Consider the following 18,840-nt stretch of genomic DNA (forward strand, 5'->3'; position numbering starts at 1 on the left):
AAATTGGGCATCCCTGTCTAGTGCCTCTCTCTAAGATGAAGGAGTCAGAGAGGTCCCCATTTATCTTAATTCGGGCTGTAGGGCTGTCATATAGAGTCTAAGCACTACATTTTGAATATTAGTCAGGGCCCATAGGTTTTGCCATATGTAGGCCTCTGCTGTTTTTTTAATATTATGTTGTCTGAATTGCATGCCCTGAAGAATGATGTCTGCAGTTATGAAATGTATGTTGACAGTAGCTTTATTTTTCAATAAAAGCATTTCTATTCTTTTACTTGTTATTTATAAAAGTACGTTGGATCTTTTGGTGGGAAAGTATGAGTTAATTGAAAATCTGCACTATGTTAATCCATTCTAGTCTAACCCTCTGTTGTCTAATACTCAGGGATCACAGATGTAAATGCTGGTGGGGTTACTCTATTTTTGAAAATCAATGATTTCCTCTTCGGTTGTATTAATGAATAAGCTTCTTGGGGAGAGCATATTATTTGTGTTGTCCCTTTGTCATATCTTTTGAATACTTGGGGAAAGTATCCACTGATAATGTTAAGTATTCCTCTGCTCGTCAACTCAAGAGATTATTTGCATATTTTAGAATTCTCATATCTTTTTTTACAGCAGTTTTAGCCCTGAAATAACAAGGTATTCTTTCCTTACCCTAGAGTGGGATTGCTTATGATTTGGAGGATAACAACAAATTGGAAATATTTTAATTCTTAGTGGCTTGATTTAATTTGATTATTTATCAGCCAGCCATTACAAGGTGTGCATGGAGGTTTCAGCATGGAAACAGATCATTCTTCTCAATTAGACCATCAGTGTTTACGCTCTGTGTACACTTTCTTTTTGTCCAGCTGCTCTTCTATTACGTCAGCTAGATCACCTCTATAACTTGTTGCCTGGCCTCACACTATCAGAGATATTCCCTTTCTCGTGGTGTCATGGAACTCTACAGCAGGGGGCCCCAACCTTTTTTGCTCCGCAGACCGATTTAATATTGACAATATTCTTGTGGACCGTCCGACCAGTGGGGGAGGGGTTGTTCAAGTAGGGTTAAACTCACCTCAACATGTCTTTTACAGTTAGAGTTGCCAACTTTCTCACTCCGAAATAAGGGACAAAAGTAGCAGTCAAATGCTGACGAAGGGTCCTGGCCCGAAACGTCGACTGTACCTCTTCCTATAGATGCTGCCTGGCCTGCTGCGTTCACCAGCATTTTTAGTGTGTGTTGACGGGACACCTGTGTTTACCCCGAGAAAGACTGCCATGACCATGAAGCCTTGCGCGGGCACCTGTGTGTGCATGTGTGACGTGCGCATATGTGAGCTGCGCATGCGCGTACGTGCTGATTTTTTTTTCCACAAATCGGTTTTGGCTTAATCTTCCCGACTACACTGTACATACATTATTTCTACTTTAAATAGGCTGTGTATTCATCGTATCATTCCTGCTTTTACTATATGTTAGAATAATTTTAGGATTTATGTGTTATTTGGTATGATTTGGTAGGTTATTTTTTGGGTCTGGGAATGCTCAAAAATTTTTCCCATATAAATTAATGGTAATTGCTTCTTCGCTTTACGCCATTTCGGCATGAAAGGTTTCATAGGAATGCTCTACCTTAGCGGGGGAAATACGGGACAAGGGTGGTCCCATAAGGGACAAGCCAATTTAGCCCAATATACGGGATGTCCTGGTAAATACGGGACAGTTGGCAACCCTATGTTCAAGTTCAACAGTGTGTGATAGGGAATGAGGAAAGGTGCAGCTGACTCATATCGTTTCCTCATGACCCGGTAGCACATGCTTTGCAGCCTGGTACTGGTCCGCGGCCCGGTGGTTGGGGACTGCTGTTCTACAGCACAGAAGCAGGCCCTTTGGTCTGTTTGTCTGTGTTGACCTAGGTACCTCTCTGAGCTGGTCCCATTTGCCTGTATTTGTCTTGTAGCCTTCTAAATCTTTCCTATCCATGCACCTGCTCAAATGACTTTTAAACATTGTAATTACACCTGCCTATACCACTTCTACTAGCAACTTGTTCTATATAGTCATTCCCTTCTGTGTGGCGGAAAAAATTGTTCCTTTCTCTTTTCGTCTTATGCTATACCCTCTATTTTCAGATTCTCTGGATGTGACCAGCTTATCTATGCCCTTAATTATGGTACACTGTATATTTCTCAGCTTCCTTCACTCCACCCAGACTAACCTCCTTCGCTCCAGGTAAAGCAGTCCCAACCAGTCCAGTTTCTCCTCATAACTCAGACTCTCCCACCTATGCATCCCTGCATCCATGCACTCACAACCTTCCCTTCAACTATAAATTAACTTGATTATTCTTTTTCTTAGTTCTGACATTCTGCAATGTTAGCTCTATTTCGCTTACTACAGATGCTGCCAGAATTAGCTTGACTTTCCATTATTTTCTGTTTTTATTTCGTAATCTGCATCTTGTTTCATTTTGATTATGAAGAATTCACCAGCTGTTATTCAAATTACCCAGTGCCATGCCATCTTTTAGTATGTAGCTGGGAGATGGTTGATATGGATTTGCGCATCATTGATAAGAATTTCAGGAGTGTGCAAAATTTCCTGACTTGTATATTGTTACCAGTCTGGGTGGAGTTTATGGGCAGTTCGGTGCATTAATATTGATAAAGTGAAGACTGAAAGAGAAAATAAGGGCAAAACATTTTCTTGCAGCCTTAATTTTATCAGTTGGTTTACAGTTTTACATACATTCCTTTCAGGCTTCGAGTTGTGTCTGTTGCTATGGGGATGAGCATCCCTCGCTAAGCTCAGAATCGTAAGGATGAAATGTCATTAACAGCTAATTTGCCATTCAGAAAGACTAACCATGAAAATTAAAGCATATTATTTACCTTATAGTATAAAGAATGTCACAAAAGACGTGTGGCATGTGACAGTGTGGGTTAGCAGAGAAACAAGAGACTCCCTTTGCAAATGATTGAAAACATCTGTAAATGCTGCAGTGGTTAAAAATCCACCCAGAATTGTTACATCCTTCACAGTGCAAGATATAGTATTTTGCATCAGGCAACATCTTTAAAAAAAATTGGAATTCTCAAAAAATTATATTTAAAACAGAACATTCTGGATGTCAATGATATATTAAAGCCATTCTTTGCAGCCTGGTCTTCACACAGGTTAGTCATGCTGTCAACAAGAGTAGTTTGAGATACTTGGCCATTGTGATAGCCTTTTGACTGATTACAGAAGACATTAAATCTAAATTGTCTCAGTCAATTTTGTAAAAAAAAGGTGTCTTGTTGGATGAAAGGCAAAATAATCAAGATCACTACCAAAAAAGATTGTATTAATGCACTGATGATATAAACACTAAAGGTTCTGCAGATGCTGAAAATCCAGAGTAACACACAAAATGCTGAAGGAACTCATAATGTTCTCGGCCTGAAATTTTGACTATTTATTTCCTTCCATAGATGCTGCCTGACCTGCACAGTACCTCCAGTATTTTGTGTGTGTGTGTGTGTGTGTTGATGCAATGAAGGATTGATTGGATAGGGAAATTAAGATTATTTTACAATTCCGGTCCTTGACTTTGATTCTCCTGATTTTGTTTACATTAGTATGTCTTTAGTAAGTCTTTAACTGATCTATTAGTTTAGATAAGTAACAGATCAATTAATCTGATCTATATTGTCTGATATTTGGTCAGCACAGGTATGATGGTGGTGCCGTGATTAAGATCATAATCCAGAGGCCTGGACAAGAAATTGACTGACCTGAGTTCAGATTGCACCATGGTAGATAGTAACACCATAAGACGTAGAAGAGAGCTAGTCCATTCAGCCCATTGAGTCTGCTCCACCATTTCATCATGGATGATCCATTTCCCTCTGAGCACCATTCTCCTACCTTCTCTCCATAGCCTTTCATGCCCTGTGTAATCAAGAACCTATCAACCTCCAGCTTAAATACTCCCAGCTTCCTGTGGCAAAGAATTCCACAGATTCACCACCCTCTGGCTAAAGAAATTATTCCTCATCTCCATTCTAAATGGACCTACCTCTATTCTGAGGCTGTTCCTTCTGGTCCTAGACTCCCCCACCATAGGAATGTCCTTTCCTCATACACTTCAATACATTTTATTCTTCTAAATCCCCCTCATTCTTCTAAGTTCCCATGAGTACAGGCCCAGTGCCATTAACTGCTCCTTATACAATAAGCTATTTATTCCTGTGAACCTCTTTTGAACCCTCTGCAATGTCAATGGGTTTGGGCTCCTTTCTTATTTAAGAGGACTCCTAAGTCCCTTTGCAATTCAGACTTCTGAATTTTCTCCCTGTTTAGAAAATAGTTGAGGCTTTTATTCCTTCTACTAAAGTTCTACAGATTCACTACTCTCTGGGAAAAGCAGTTTCTCCTCATCTCCATTCTAAATCTTCTCTCCTGAATCTTGAGGCAATGTCCCCTAGTTCTAGTCTCACCTACCAATGGAAACAACTTTCCTACTTCTGTCTTATTTATTGCTTTCAAAATTTTGTATGTTTCTATAAGATCCCCTCTCATTCTTCTGAACACCAGAGACTATAGTCCCAGGCGACTCAATCTCTCCTCATTGGTTAACCCCTTCATCCCTGGAATCAACCTGGTGATCCTCCTCTGCACTGCCTCTAAAGCTAGTATATCCTTCCTCATGACCATACTCTTCCCAACACTGTATTCCACCTGCCACTTACTTGACCATTCTTCTAATCTGTCTAAGACATTCTGAAGCCCCTGTTCCCTCAACACAAACTGCCCTGCCACCTATCTCTGTATTGTCCACAAACTTGGCCACAGAGCCATTAATTCTGTCATCCAAGTCATTGACATACAACGTAACAAGAAGTGGTCCCAACACTGACCCCTGTGGAACACCACTAGCCACCCACAGCCAATCAGAAAAAACTCCCTTTATTCCTACTCTTTGCACCTTGCCAATCAGCCGGTGCTCTATCCATGCTTGTATCTTTCCTGTAAAACATGGGCTCTAATCTTGTTAAGCAATCTCAAGTGTGGCACCTTATCAAAGGCCTTCTGAAAATCCAAGTACACAACGTCCACCGATTCACCTTTGTCTATTCTGCTTGTTTTTCTTCAAAGAATTCCAACAGATTTGTCAGGCAAGATTTTCCCATAAGAAAACCATGCTGACTACGGCCTATTTTATCATGTGCCTTCAAGTATATCGAAATGACGTCCTTAACGATCAACCCCAACAGTTTCCCAAACACTGAGGCCATGTTAACTGGCTTAAAATTTCCTTTTTTCTGCCTCCCTCTCTTCTTGGAGAGTGGAGTGACAGTTGCAATTTTCCAATCTTCTGTAAGCATGTCAGAATCTATTAATTTTGGAAAGATCATTACTAATGCCTCCATGATCTCTTCAGCCACCTCCTTCAGGACCCTGTAGTGTCGACCATCTGGTCTAGTTGACTTATCTACCATCAGACCTATCAGTTTTCCAAGCACCTTCTCCCTAGGAATAACAACTGCACTCACTTCTGCCCCTCACAGTCTCGAACTTCCAGCATACTACTAGTGTCTTCCACAGTGAAGACTGATGCAAAATACTTGTTCCCCCATTACTACCTCCAGCGTCATTTTCCAGTATCCAATGTCTACTCTCAATTCTCATTTACTCTTTATATATCTGAAAAAAATTGGTATCCTCTTGGATAATATTGGTTAGATTGCCTATATATTTCAGCTTTTCCCCTCTGATTGCTTTTTCAGTTGCCTTTTCTTGCATTTTAAAAGCTTCCCAATCCTCAAACTTCTTACTAATTTTTGCTCTATTATATGCCCTGTCTTTTGCTTTTATGTTTGCTTTAACTTCCCTGCTCAGCCACAGTTGTGACTTCCTACCTTTAGAATGCTATTTCTTTGGGATGCATCTATCCTGTGCCTTTTGAATTGCTCCCAGAAACTTTGGCCTTCACTGCTCTGCCATCATCTCTGCTTGTGTCCCATTCCTATCAGTTTTAGCCAGCTCCTGTCTCTTGCTTTTGTGGTTCCCTTTACTCCACTATAGTACTGATGAATCTGACTTGGCTTCTCTCTCTCAAACTGCAGGGTGAATTCTATCATATTACGATCACTGTCTCCTAGGGGTCCCTTTACCTTAAGTTCCCTAATCAAATCTGATTCATTACATGACACCTATTGTAGAATAGTTGATTTCCTAGTGGGCTAAATGACAAGCTGCCCTAAAAAGCCATCTCATAGCCGTTCTACAATCACTCTCTCGAGGTGCAGTGTCAACATGATTTTCCCAAACTACTTTCATATTAAAATGCCCAATGACTATTGTAACACTGTCCACCTGACATGTCTTTTCTATCTCTCATTGTAATTTGTAGTACACGTCCTGGCTATTGTTTGGAGGGCTGTATGTAACTCCTATCGGAGTCTTTTTACCCTTGCAGTTTCTTAACTCTACCCACAAAGGTTCTACATCTTCTGAGGATTTGATTTCAGTTTTTCACCAGCAGAGCCACCCCATCCCTTTTGCCTACCTGCTTGTCCTTTCAATGCAATGTGTATCCTTGCATGTTAAGTTCCCAGATATAATTTTCTTTCAGCCACAACTCAGTGTTGCTCACATTGTTCCTCCCAATCTCTAACTGTGCTGCAAGATCATCTTATTTATATACTGCATGCATTCAAATATAATACCTTCAATGCTGTTTCTGTCACCCTTTTCAATTTTCTCTCCCTTTTTTTTTACTGCAGTTCATCCCACCAACTGCAATTTTGCCCCATCATCTGCCTGTCCTTCTGGACAGCTTCACTACACACTGCTTCTGCTTGTAAACTAGCAGCGCTTTCACTTTGATTCCCATTCCCCTGCCAAGTTAGTTTAAACCCTCTCCAACAGCTCTAGCAAAACTGCTTGCAAGTGTATTGGTCCCCTCAGGTTCAGGTGTAACTCGTGCCTTTTGTACATCATACCTTCCCCAGAAGATGTCCAATGTTCCAGAAATCTGACACCCTGCCCCCTGCACCAGTTTCACAACCATGCACTCATCTGCCAAATCATCCTATTCTTATCTTCACTGGTACATGGCATAGATAGCAATCCAGAGATTGCTACCCTGGAAGTCCTGCTTTTCAGATTCCCAACTAGCTCCCTAAGTTCTCTCTTCAGGAGCTCCTCGCTTTTCCTACCTATGTTACGATACCAATATGTATCAAGACTTCTGGTTGCTCACCCTCGCCTTTTAGAATATCATAGACCCGATCTGAGATGTCCCTGACTCTGACACCTGGGAAGCCACATATCATCTGGGTATCTCTATCGCATTCACAGAATCGCCTGTCTATTCCTCTATCTATGGAATCCCCTATCACTATTGCAGTCCTCTTCTCCCTTCACTTCCAAGCCACAGCACCAGACTCATTACCAGAGACCCGGTTGCTGCAGCTCATCCCCAGTAGGTTGTTCCCCTCAACTGTATTGAAAACAATATACCTACTATTGAAGGGGTACTTTGCACTGGCTGCCCATTTCCCTTCCCTCACCTGACAGTCACCAGGTACCTGCCAACTGCACCTTAGGGGTGACTACCTCGCTGCAGTTTCTATCTGTTGCCTTCTCTGTTTCCCATCTGAGCCAAAGGTCAATGAGCTGCAGCTCCAGTTCCTTAACACATTTTTTGAGGCACTGGAGCTCAGTGCACCTGGTGCACATGAAGCTGGAGGTCTCCCAGAGTTCTCTCATCTCACACAAAGAACACAATAGCCCCTGGAGCCCTTCTCACTGCTCTGACTATGCAATAACAGGTGAAGAATGAGGATGAAGCTCTCCAGATACTTACCTTGCCCAAGCCTGTTCTCGCTGAAGCCTGATGAGCCAAAGCCTTCCCACTCTTACACTGTACTCACGGATTTGCTGCTTCGCTTGTCACTGTCTTATTTTTATATGTCCTTGCTTATGAATTGTGACCTTGCAGCCAAAATCGCACAAAAGCTCCTTTTTAAAATCTCTCTCTCCTGGATCTGCATAAGGTCTCCTCCGTCAATTGGACTGTGATTGTGCCGCCAAGAAAAGATGTGGAATGTGAATTTAGTGTGGTGAAAAGCGCACACCAATTAACCTTAGTAATTATAATAATGATTCTTGTTAAAAAAAACACAACATCTCCCTATTTGATTTCCCTTAGATTCTACCACTCACCTATAAACCAGAATCTATTTTGTAATAGTCAGTTAACCCACGAACACATGATGTGAATGGATACTGATGCATGGAGGAAACTGTGTCTTTAACAAATCCATGCATGTTTTCTGGTATCATTCTGCCCCGTGCAAATGACTACCCCAAATGATTGCCTCTTGTTACATTTAAACATAGAGAATGTAAGAAATATAAACAGTCCTTTGCTTGCTCTACCATTCAACAAGATTGTGACTTATTTTTTTTCACCGTAACAGCACTACCTGCACTAATCCCAGACCTTGAAATATAGCAGTGGAAGTTAATGTTGCAGCTGTGCAAAGCTTAGGTTAAACCATGTCAGAGTATTCTGTGTCGTTTTAGGCTCCAACCGTTTGGAAGGATGATTTTGCATTGGTGGGAATGTAGTATAGATTTACCAGAATATTGCTTGGTTTAAATTACAAGAAGTTGCATGCACCTGGACTGTATACCCTGGAATTCAGAACATAGAACACAGAATAGTACAGCACATTAGCCCTTCAGCCCGTGGTTGTACCAATCTTTTAACCTACTTTAAGGTCAATCTAACCCTTCTGCCCCACACAGCCCTGTATTTTTCTATAATCTGTGTGCCTACCTGAGTGTTTCTTAAATCCCTATCTGCCTCTATAGAATGAGACTGTTAAGGAGGATAGTTTACCAGGTATTGAGGGAACTGATAGACAACATTTCCAATAGTTGGAGGTGTAGAATGAAATAGATTGTCTTAAAAATTAAAGACAGATCTTTCAGTAGGATTGGGGAAACACTAACAAGGAAATGATATATTTGGAATTCTATTCAACAAAATACAATTGGTGGAGGGCTAAATTTTAAATGTGACATTTTTTGTCAATCATCATTACAGACTGATAAAATAAGTTGTATCAGAATGGTAAAACCACCCAAGGGGCTAAACAGTTTTCACCTTTTTTCTGTGCTCACGTGTGAGGTTACCTAGACTGTGTCACAGACGCTAATGAGTTCAGGTGTAATTGTCATTCAAATATCCGTGAATACAGCCAAATGAAACAGCTTACTGCTGGGGCCAAGGTGCGAAACAGTACCAACAGTCTCACATGGCACATATAATTATGATGGCAGTGTAACTCTCGCTTCGGCTAGCGGCTTAAAATAGGGGAGATCTCGTTTGGGTGGATGCTGCGCAACATGTCCCCTGTTACAAATCAGTACCCCTAAATAACAAACAGTACACAATATGCTATTAAATGATTGAGTTTTATAATTCTTTCTTTGACTATATGGTTAGCAAAGAAAACAAAAAAAAAGAAAGAGGCCCCTTCTCATGAAACAGTCTATTGCACAATGTTGAATCTCACTGATAAGCTGGTCGTCCACCATTGACCTCCTCTGGTCGTCGCTGACCTTCAGACCCTCGCTCTAAGTCTGCTCCGTCCGGCGGTCTGCCAACTCTCTCCATTTGCGTCTTCACTCCTCATCTCTCCCCGGCAAAAGACCACGAAAATCTCTCTTCCAGACTCATAAGAAAGAACAACATTTCTCTCATTGGATAGCCCCAGCATTCCAAACCCTGTTATCTCTAGTCATAACCCAAACATTGCTGCTACAGAGAAACCATTAGCAGTGAAACCTTACAGCATGTTACAGCAGTAAACATATGGTCACAAAAAATAATATTGCCCAAGTCCCTGAGTGTCATGTCTTGTAGATTGTTGATGCATGGGAGCCATGTTTCTGTAAGAACAAGCATGCACTAGTGCAGCTGCAGACAAATGCAATACAGCTTGTCTTCCATTGAGCGAACACTGAAGGGCAACACTGACGGGAGAGACCAGCCCCCAACCCAGCATGGACACCCACTGTGCCACACGACCTCTGGCATCTCCTTCCCTGAGTGGTTGAAACAGATGAACCTGCAGCATGAGGGCATGGTTAGGGCAACAACTGAGGCCATGTATTTTTGCCGTCAGTCTCACCAGTGAACCGACCTGCGGTATTCTACATTACTAATGTCCACCGGGCTTTTGCGATCATAAGAAAAATGCCCAAGGCAATCTATTGCACTGTTTGCAATACATGCAAAGTGCTGGAGGAACTCAGCAGGTCAGGCAGCATCTACGAAAAAAAGAGTAAACAGTCGACAGGACTGATGAAGGGTCACGGTCTGAAACATCGGTTGATGCTGCCTGGCCTTCTGAGTTCCTCCAGCATTTAGTGCGTGTTGCTTTTGATTTCTAGCATCTGCAGATTTTCTCGCATTTGCACCATTTGTTGGACCGTGCACCACCTCCAATGCCTTCCTGTAACAGGCGGCAACATCTATGTAACAAGTCAAGCTCCACTGCTATCCAGCAACCTGCTAGTGGGGTAGACCTACTGTTCTTGATGTTCTTAATATCCAGTAGAATCCTGTGATCATAACAAAGAGGTAAAGGATGAACAATTATACCTCAGAGAGGTCGCTGCGACTGAACATGTCTCTATCTTACCAGAAGCCATCTTATCCAAAACTCCAATAACCTACCAATCTTTGGCTTACTCGCACTAAATTTGAGGTCTGTCAAATTTGTGTAAGATGAATGAATATCCTAACAATCAAGATGGAGATTTTTTAGGCTTTATGACCACGGGAATAAGTGAAGGCATAGAGTTAAGCAGAATCTTTTTGAATGGCAGAGAAACGTCAAGGAACCATGTAGCCTACTCTTGCTTCACCAGATTATCAGATGTTATTAGGTTTTTGGATATATTAATTATCAATGATGGATGATTTTTCTGAACTTGAATTCTTCTTCACAGATATCCCTTGTAAAATTTAGACATGTAGAGTCGATGGTGAAGTAGTCTGTTGAGCCAAGTAACTGTTCATAATTACACTCAGCAAATCAAAGCAGATCCAATGAGGGAAAGGACAAGTTAATGTTTTGGGTTTTCTGATGAGATTTTTATGTCTTGTGTCTTAACTTGTTCATTCTCTCCAAGGCTTGGGTTGGATCTGTTGAGTGTTCACGGCATTTTTACTTTTAAATATGCTGGTTTATATTTGTTGAAGGATTAAATCAAGCCTGTCCTTGTAATCGCTATACATTTTTATATGTGGATAAAATTGGACCACCTTTTTTCTCTATATCACTGTCACAACAGTACTATTTTGAAAGTTTATTTGTGTAAGGTCCTGTATGTAATGGCTGGGATTTTTAGTTTTTCCATAGTTTAGTTCCATTTTGAAAAGTCCCATCATTCCCAAATGAATTTGCGATGTTTTGTGGTTGAATTAATCATAATTATTTATAATGTTTATGACTGTCACTTTGAACAGAGATAATTAAATCCAATAATGCAGCTTGTTGCTCATTTGACTGAACATTTTATAAATGACCATTAAAAAGTCCTTCCAAATTCCAAACAAGATGGTATGAGCACTGCTTAGATCAACACAAAGTTTTGGCTAATGTGAGGTGTTTCATGAATACAACAGGCCCTCTGTTCTGTAGAATATAAAGAAAGTTCAGTACAGATAATTGTAAGACTAAAAGCAATAATTGTATCTTACCCACAATAAAATAATGCTGTTTCATTGCTATCTAGTTGAAGCAGAAGAAATATTGACTTGAGCATCATTTGTTAAAACCTCTATTATCCTTTTTTACTTTTTTCATCTTCATTGGTGAACGTTTGTTCAATGTTTCATCCAGAAGACAGCACATTGAATGCAGCATTCTCTCCAAACAACAACCAATCTGCTGGAGGAACTCAACAGAATAAGCAGCATCTTTGGGGAAGGGGGAACTGTCAATGTTTCAGTTTGAAAAGCAACAACAGGACTAGAGAAGGAAGATAGCTTGTATGAAGAATAGAAGGGGAGAGGGGAGAATCAACAGCTGGCAGTCCATCCCCATCCATCCCACACAGCCCCAAATGTATGTTTATATACTTGTGTTGTCCAAAGACTGAAGTTCATCATATGGGTATAGCCTGTGTTATCAATACACATGGAAGCAAAAAGTTTGAAGATGCTGGAAACTACCTACTGGAGTTGTAATGTTATATTGAAGTTGCATAAGACATTAGTGAGACCATATTTGGAGTGTTGTGTGCGTTTCTGGTTACTTATCTATAGGAAAGGTATCAATAATACTGAAAGAGTGCAGAGAGAATTTACAAGGATGTTGGACTTGAGGACCTGAGTTATAGGGAAAGGTTGAATAAGTTAGGACTTTATTTCCTGGAGCGTCGGGGAATGAGAGGAGATTTGATAAAGTTATACAAAATTATGAGGGATATAGGGTAAATACAAGAAGACATTTTCCACTGAGGTTACGTGAGACAAGAACTAGACATCTTAGGTGAAGGGTGAAAGGTGAAATATTTTAGGGGAATCTGAGGAGGAACTGCTTCAGAGGGTGGTGAGATTGTGGAACAAACTACCAGCAAAGTGCTGGATGCAGTTTCAATTGCATCATTTATGAGAAGCTTCGTAGATACTTAGATGGGAGGGGTATGGAGGGCTATGGTCCATACGTCTGATTGATAGGACTAGGCAGAATAACATTTTGACATGGACTGTTACTATGCTGTACTAAATCTAAATCCATGTTGGCTGTTCTTGACCAAACACTAATTAATACAGCGCCTCTCTTTCTCAAAATTATTTATCCAGTTCTGATGTCAGGCTTGCAATTACTCAGCCAATGCCTTTCTGGCAATTTGGACAATGGTATCATATTAGTTTCCTTTCAGTCGCCCAGCACCATGCCTGTGGCTAGAGGAGATTGGAAACTGGCAGCCTTTCATTCGAGCCCTGTTGGAGATTTTCCACTGCTGTATACATGTTACCATTTTGCTCTCTAAAATGCAATGAGTGTCTTGGATATTTTTTCTCTAGATGTGGTGATACAACTACATTCGAAGATGCTAAAACTTTAAATAATTTCTCTCACTACATTCATTATAGAAACACTCATTTAAAAAGTATATGAAGATTCACTTTAAATGCCATAATACGTGAGATTATAGAAGGGCTTAACTTGTAAACGGGATTCAGACAGTTAGTTCTTTTTCAGCTGCTGCAGTGCAATACACTAATTAATTTCCTTTTTTGTTGTGTAGTCTTTTTTTGTTTCATGTACCTTTTGGCAATCGTTGTCGATTGACATTGAAGGAGGCCTGTGAGTTGCTCAGCTATTATCACATCTCAGCCACGCACAGTCCAGAAACGTTAAGTGCTTGCTAAATGATTCAGTTCATTGATTACTTTGACGACTTCAACAACATTACTAACTTGGAGCTGTTGAAATTAATTTAAGCATCCCTTCCACTGATAAAAAGAGACATTTTAATAAGCTGCTTACTGATGCATTACAGCTGCTTCGGCCAGTTAGAGCAAGACTACACGTGATCTGTATTGTAAATCACAACAAAATTGGCACTATAAATAATTTTAACTCGTCCATCCATGTATGCCTGCATCCTCAGCATAAAATGAGGCTGATGTCATCCAGTTAAGCTCAGCATGTTGGAAAGGGAATGTCTCATGACATTCTGTGCAGTGATTGCAGTGAAAATTCTCTGCAGATATTTTGGAAATGTATAACAACTTGCAGGACTAATGACCACACAGGCATCGTTACCATCTGCTGTACAGGATTCAAATGCCAGTTAGTTAATGATTGGAATTGAACACTGGCTCCTGATCCTCAACAGAAATTTCACCTATCAATGCAGTTGACATCACTTCTTTATGAAAATACAGAAAAGGACACACAATTCAAGTTTTTTTTTACCCACTAGATTAATACTTTGGCAACAATGATTAATTAATGTTTTGTCTAATCCATTACACAATTTGTTAAACTCATAAGATAGGCATGTTCTAATTAAGTATTTAAAATAATGGAGTGAAACAGAGACACCTTTTTCTCCCTTGTTAGGGAGAGAGAGAGAGAGCCTGTGGTATGTTGCCTACTGGGTGAACGGGCTGTCTTTAGAGTACTGCAAGTCTGTGTCTTTGCTGTTGCTTTGCTCATGCTTGAGTGCTCGGTGGTGGGTGCTGATGCTTTTTTTTGCCGGTGGGGGGAGGGGGGATCGTTGCTTGCTGCTGCTTACGCGTGGGAGGGAGGGGAACTTGGGGGGGGCGGGGACTTTGTGGTTCTAACTTTTAACTGTCATTCATTCTTTGGGGGCACTCCTGTTTCGTGGATGATTGTGAAGAAAAAGCATTTCAGGATGTATATTGTCTACATTTCTCTGACATTAAATGTACCTTTGAAATAAGGTTTTTATAAGCTTCATGTTTTTTTTTCCTCTGGTGGGGGAATCCACTAGAGGAGTCATCTTACGATGATTGATGGGTTAAAATCAAGGTGGCTGTTAAGTTTCTTAAGTGTTGTTGATGCTGCATTTATACAAATATAGTATGTAGAGATTATACTATCACACTCCCGATTTGAATCATAAGACCGTAAGATATAGGAACAGAAGTAGGCCATTTGGCCCATCATATCTGCTCCACCATTCAATCATGGGCTGATCCAATTCTTCCAGCGATCCCCACTCCCCTGCCTTCACCCCATACCCTTTGATGCCCTGGCTAATCCAGAACCTATCTATCTCTGCCTTAAATACATCCAGTGAATTGATCTCCACATCTGCTCATGGCAACAAATTCCACAGATTTACCACCTTCTGACTAAATCGCTTGCCACAAGATTTCCAGCTTCAGAATTTGCTTGTGTGGCTGCACTATATGCTCAGCTCGTATAGTACAATGGCATTTCTAGTCACCGTTGAGCAACAGCGTATTGATGGGGAGATTTGATAATTGATCTTACTTGGACCTATCGGCCCATGTCTGAATGTGTCCCGGTCTTACTGCATGCAGGCATGGACTTCGTAAATGTCAGAGAACAACCCCATTTCTGAACGGGTTGAAGGAGAGTCATTGATGAAGCAGTTGAGATTAAATCAGGTAGTACTTCCTTTTTCCCAGACAATTACATGTTAATCAATTGCACAATTATGGCTATTGTAAATTATTTTCGATACTAGTTTTAGTATAATCTCAAAGAAATGAGTGTTCTTGTGTGAGAAACATAGAATAAAAGCCTAGCAAGTACCAAGGAAAGCAGATGGAACATTGTCCGTAGTTGCAGGAAAGATTTGATACAAACATTAATAAGCTTGTTTTATCTCTACAGGTCAAGAAATAGATCACATTTTAAGTATTCCACAGTCTTTTGGTGTCATTATTAAAAAAAGATATACCTGCCTTGGAGATATTGTTAAAAAAAAGATCGAGCAAGTTGATTCCTGAGGTTATGGAGTTGAGTGCTGAGAAAGGATAGAATCTGTATTCTCTGGAGATTAGTGGAATTTACAGAGGATCTTATTAACATGTTCAAGGATTTGAAGGAATATTACAGGGAAGATATCAGAGGATATTTTTCCTATTGGGAATTTAGAAAAGGGGTATGGTCTCTGGTTAAAGGATTACCCATTCTAGTCTGAAAAGAGTATTTTCTTCTTTCAGAGGATTCTGTATATTTGGGGTTAACTACCCCAGAGACCCGTGGATCTCGGTTATTAAGGCTGGGGTGGATTTATAGTGGAATCCAATGCTGTGGGGATCAGGCTGGAAAATAAGGTTGAGACCTTCAGTCAATTCAGACATGGCAGAGCAGATTCAAGGGAATAAATAGGCCATTTTTCCTGGTGTGTATCCTCTGCTTATTGAAGACAGGATAAAAAAAGAGGAATTGGAAACCTGTTACATTGCATTTGAATAAACATATCTGCATGAAAAAATTTGCACACAGCTTTTAATACCATTGGAGATTTGGCTGAAAGAGCCATGTATTCTGCAATGTTCTTTCCTGGAAATGTGGAAGTTGGGAGTGTCAGATCTTTATGGTACAATGCATGACCAAAGTCACGGTCGAATGATAATTGTTCAAAAGACAAAAACGGAAGTATCTGATTGCATTACATCACTGCTAACATCAATATCCAGTTTTAGTTCAAGAATTTGGATTTCTGTTAATAGTTCATTGTAGAATTAATTGTCCCTTTGATTTGGATAGTGACTGAGTTATAATGAGGTACCTGCAGGTGAGGCATACAAGAAAACATATTTACAATATAAAAATGGCCAATAAGTTTTCTTAAAGATTATTCAAAATCACAAATTTAGATAGGAATGGAATTTCTCTAGACATTTGTCTGAAACTTGAAATGTTGATGTTAAATTGCTTTTCTCTCATTTTCAGGTTTTCGTAAAAATGATGAGATGAAGGCGATGGAGGTTCTTCCAATACTGAAGGAGAAGGTTGCATTCCTCTCAGGTAAACCAAACTTTTAAAATTTTAAACTATACCTTTAAGAGTTTGCTCTAGTTTAGAGGAGGACTGACTTCTAGCAATTACCCTTTTATCTGTTATCTTTCTAACTGTCCCTCCCCATTTTATTGCACGTTAATAAAAACCTATAGACCGATTCAGTTTTTGAACCTGAAGTTTAAAGAGAGTTCAAAGATGATGGGTAAAGGAGACATTGTGGATTAAGATATGGGCAGCGAAGTGGTGGATGTATTCTGTTTTATCTCTGCATTCCATGATTATGGAATTGCAAGCAATTTTGGTTGAGGAAAGTAGGGCTAAGTAGAGCTTTTTCGTGGCCTAATCACATCTGGTGGATAAATAACATTCTCATCTATATTCCTTAGATGAAGAAGCTGAGATGGGGGATTCACCTGGTGGATATAGGAGAATATTTCAGCTAAGGGCATTAAAATACATACAACAAAAATATATTTATCAGCTAAGGTTGCTCACCCCTTCATATGCTGGAAATCTGAAACAGAAGTAGAAGATGCTGGAAATACTCATCAGTTGGGTAGTACCAATAGCGAGAGAAATAAATGCTTCAGGACTGATCTGCTCAGTATTTCCCCAATTTGTGTTGTCTTTTTTAAAATACCTCTTTTACTGCATCTCTGCATCTCTTGACTTAAATTCTCTGTCTGTTTCTTTCCCCCCATTTTTAATTAGATTAATGATAAATTGTAGCAATCCCCTTCAATTCAGTCGAAGGATGATACAAATTCCAGAATTAATAATTGTTAATGCCTTTCCTATCATTGCGGGAGATTTCAGCTAGGCCAGCTTGAAGAGGTGTCTGAACTACCACTTGCATATCACCTGTGGAACCAGACAAGCCAGCACACTTGACCAGTGTTATACCACCATCAGGAATGCTTACCATGCCACACTATGCCAGCATTTAGGGAAGTCCAATCTTCTGGCTGTACTTCTGCTCCCAGCATATAGACAGAGACAAAAGACTGCAGGATCATTGGTTTAGGACCAAGAAGTTATGGTCAAGAGAGGCAGGGGAGCACTTACAGGACTGCTTTGAGTTGCTGGAGTGAACAATGTTCAGGAGTTCATCTTTGAGTCTGATTGAATACGCCACATTTGTCACCAACTTTATCACAATCAGCATGGATAAGTGCGTGCCTTCAAGAACATACCTGTCATACCCAAACCAAAAGCCATGGATGAACCAGGAGATTAGTATTTGCTGAATGCTTGTCTCGGAGTCTGAAGTCAGAACATCTTTCAAGAGGGTGAATCCTTGCTAGGCCGTGATGGTGTACCTGGTGGGGCTCTGAAAACCTGTGCCAACCACCTCATGGGTGCATTCAGGAACATTTTCAATTTCTCACTGTTGCAGTTGGAGGTTCCTCCCTGCATCAATCTTACTGGTGCCAAAGAAGAGCAGGGTGAAGTGCCTCAACTTCTGCCGCCCAGTGGCACTCACATCTACTGTGATAAAGTGCTTTGATATGTTGGTCATAGCTAGAGTCAACTCCTGCCTCAGCAATGACCCACTGCAGTATGCTTATTGCCACAATAGGTCTACAGCGGATACAATCTCACTGGCTCTCCACTTGGCCTTGGATCACCAGGACACTAGCAATACCTATGTCAGGTTGCTGTTTATTGATTTCAGCTCAGCATTCAATACAATCATACCCTCTGTTCTAATCAACAAGCTCCAAAACCTGGTCCTCTGTACCTCCCTCTACAACTGGATCCTTGACTTCCTCACCTGAAGACCACAGTCTGTGCAAATCGGAAATAACATCCCCTACTCACAGGCAATCAGCACTGGCACACCTCAACGATGTGTAGTTAGTCCACTGCTCTACTCTCTCTAAACCCATGATTGTGTGTAGGCACAGCTCAAATGTCATTTTGAAAGGATCAAACACAACCACTGTTAAAATTCATATTACTATCTTAATGCATGCTCAACACTGAGCAAAAGTATTAACTATTTTATAGATGGCTGTCATCTCCTTTATTATGATTTTGCAGTTCAGGTTCATAAACATTTTGACTCAGTCACAAAAAATCTATGCTTGGATCCACAGATAGGCAACTTAGATTAGATTTAACTTTTTAAAAAGTCTTCGGAACTAGATGTGTAATATTTTCATTCAGCTTTAGAAGATCCAGTAGTAACTTACAGTTTTTTTGTTGAATTTAATCTGTTTTGATTTTAGTAACAGCAAATAATGACTTCCTTATGTCCATGTATTAATTTGATGAGTTTAATATGAAATAATATAACTTT

At 40.3% G+C, this 18,840-nt stretch overlaps 1 protein-coding gene across 3 annotated transcripts in view; it reads left to right on the forward strand.

The window, feature by feature from the left end:
* The window catches only part of LOC140212458 (triple functional domain protein), a 341,882-nt gene that overhangs the window by 90,468 nt on the left and 232,574 nt on the right, over window positions 1-18,840 (forward strand). For all 3 annotated transcript variants that reach the window (XM_072283275.1, XM_072283276.1, XM_072283277.1), the window contains exon 2: window positions 16,470-16,544. In XM_072283275.1, coding sequence (XP_072139376.1) covers window positions 16,470-16,544 — 75 coding nt within the window. The remainder of the gene's footprint in view (window positions 1-16,469; window positions 16,545-18,840) is intronic.

This window comes from Mobula birostris, chromosome 19 (assembly GCF_030028105.1).
Source record: "Mobula birostris isolate sMobBir1 chromosome 19, sMobBir1.hap1, whole genome shotgun sequence".
Classification (NCBI taxonomy): domain Eukaryota; kingdom Metazoa; phylum Chordata; class Chondrichthyes; order Myliobatiformes; family Myliobatidae; genus Mobula; species Mobula birostris.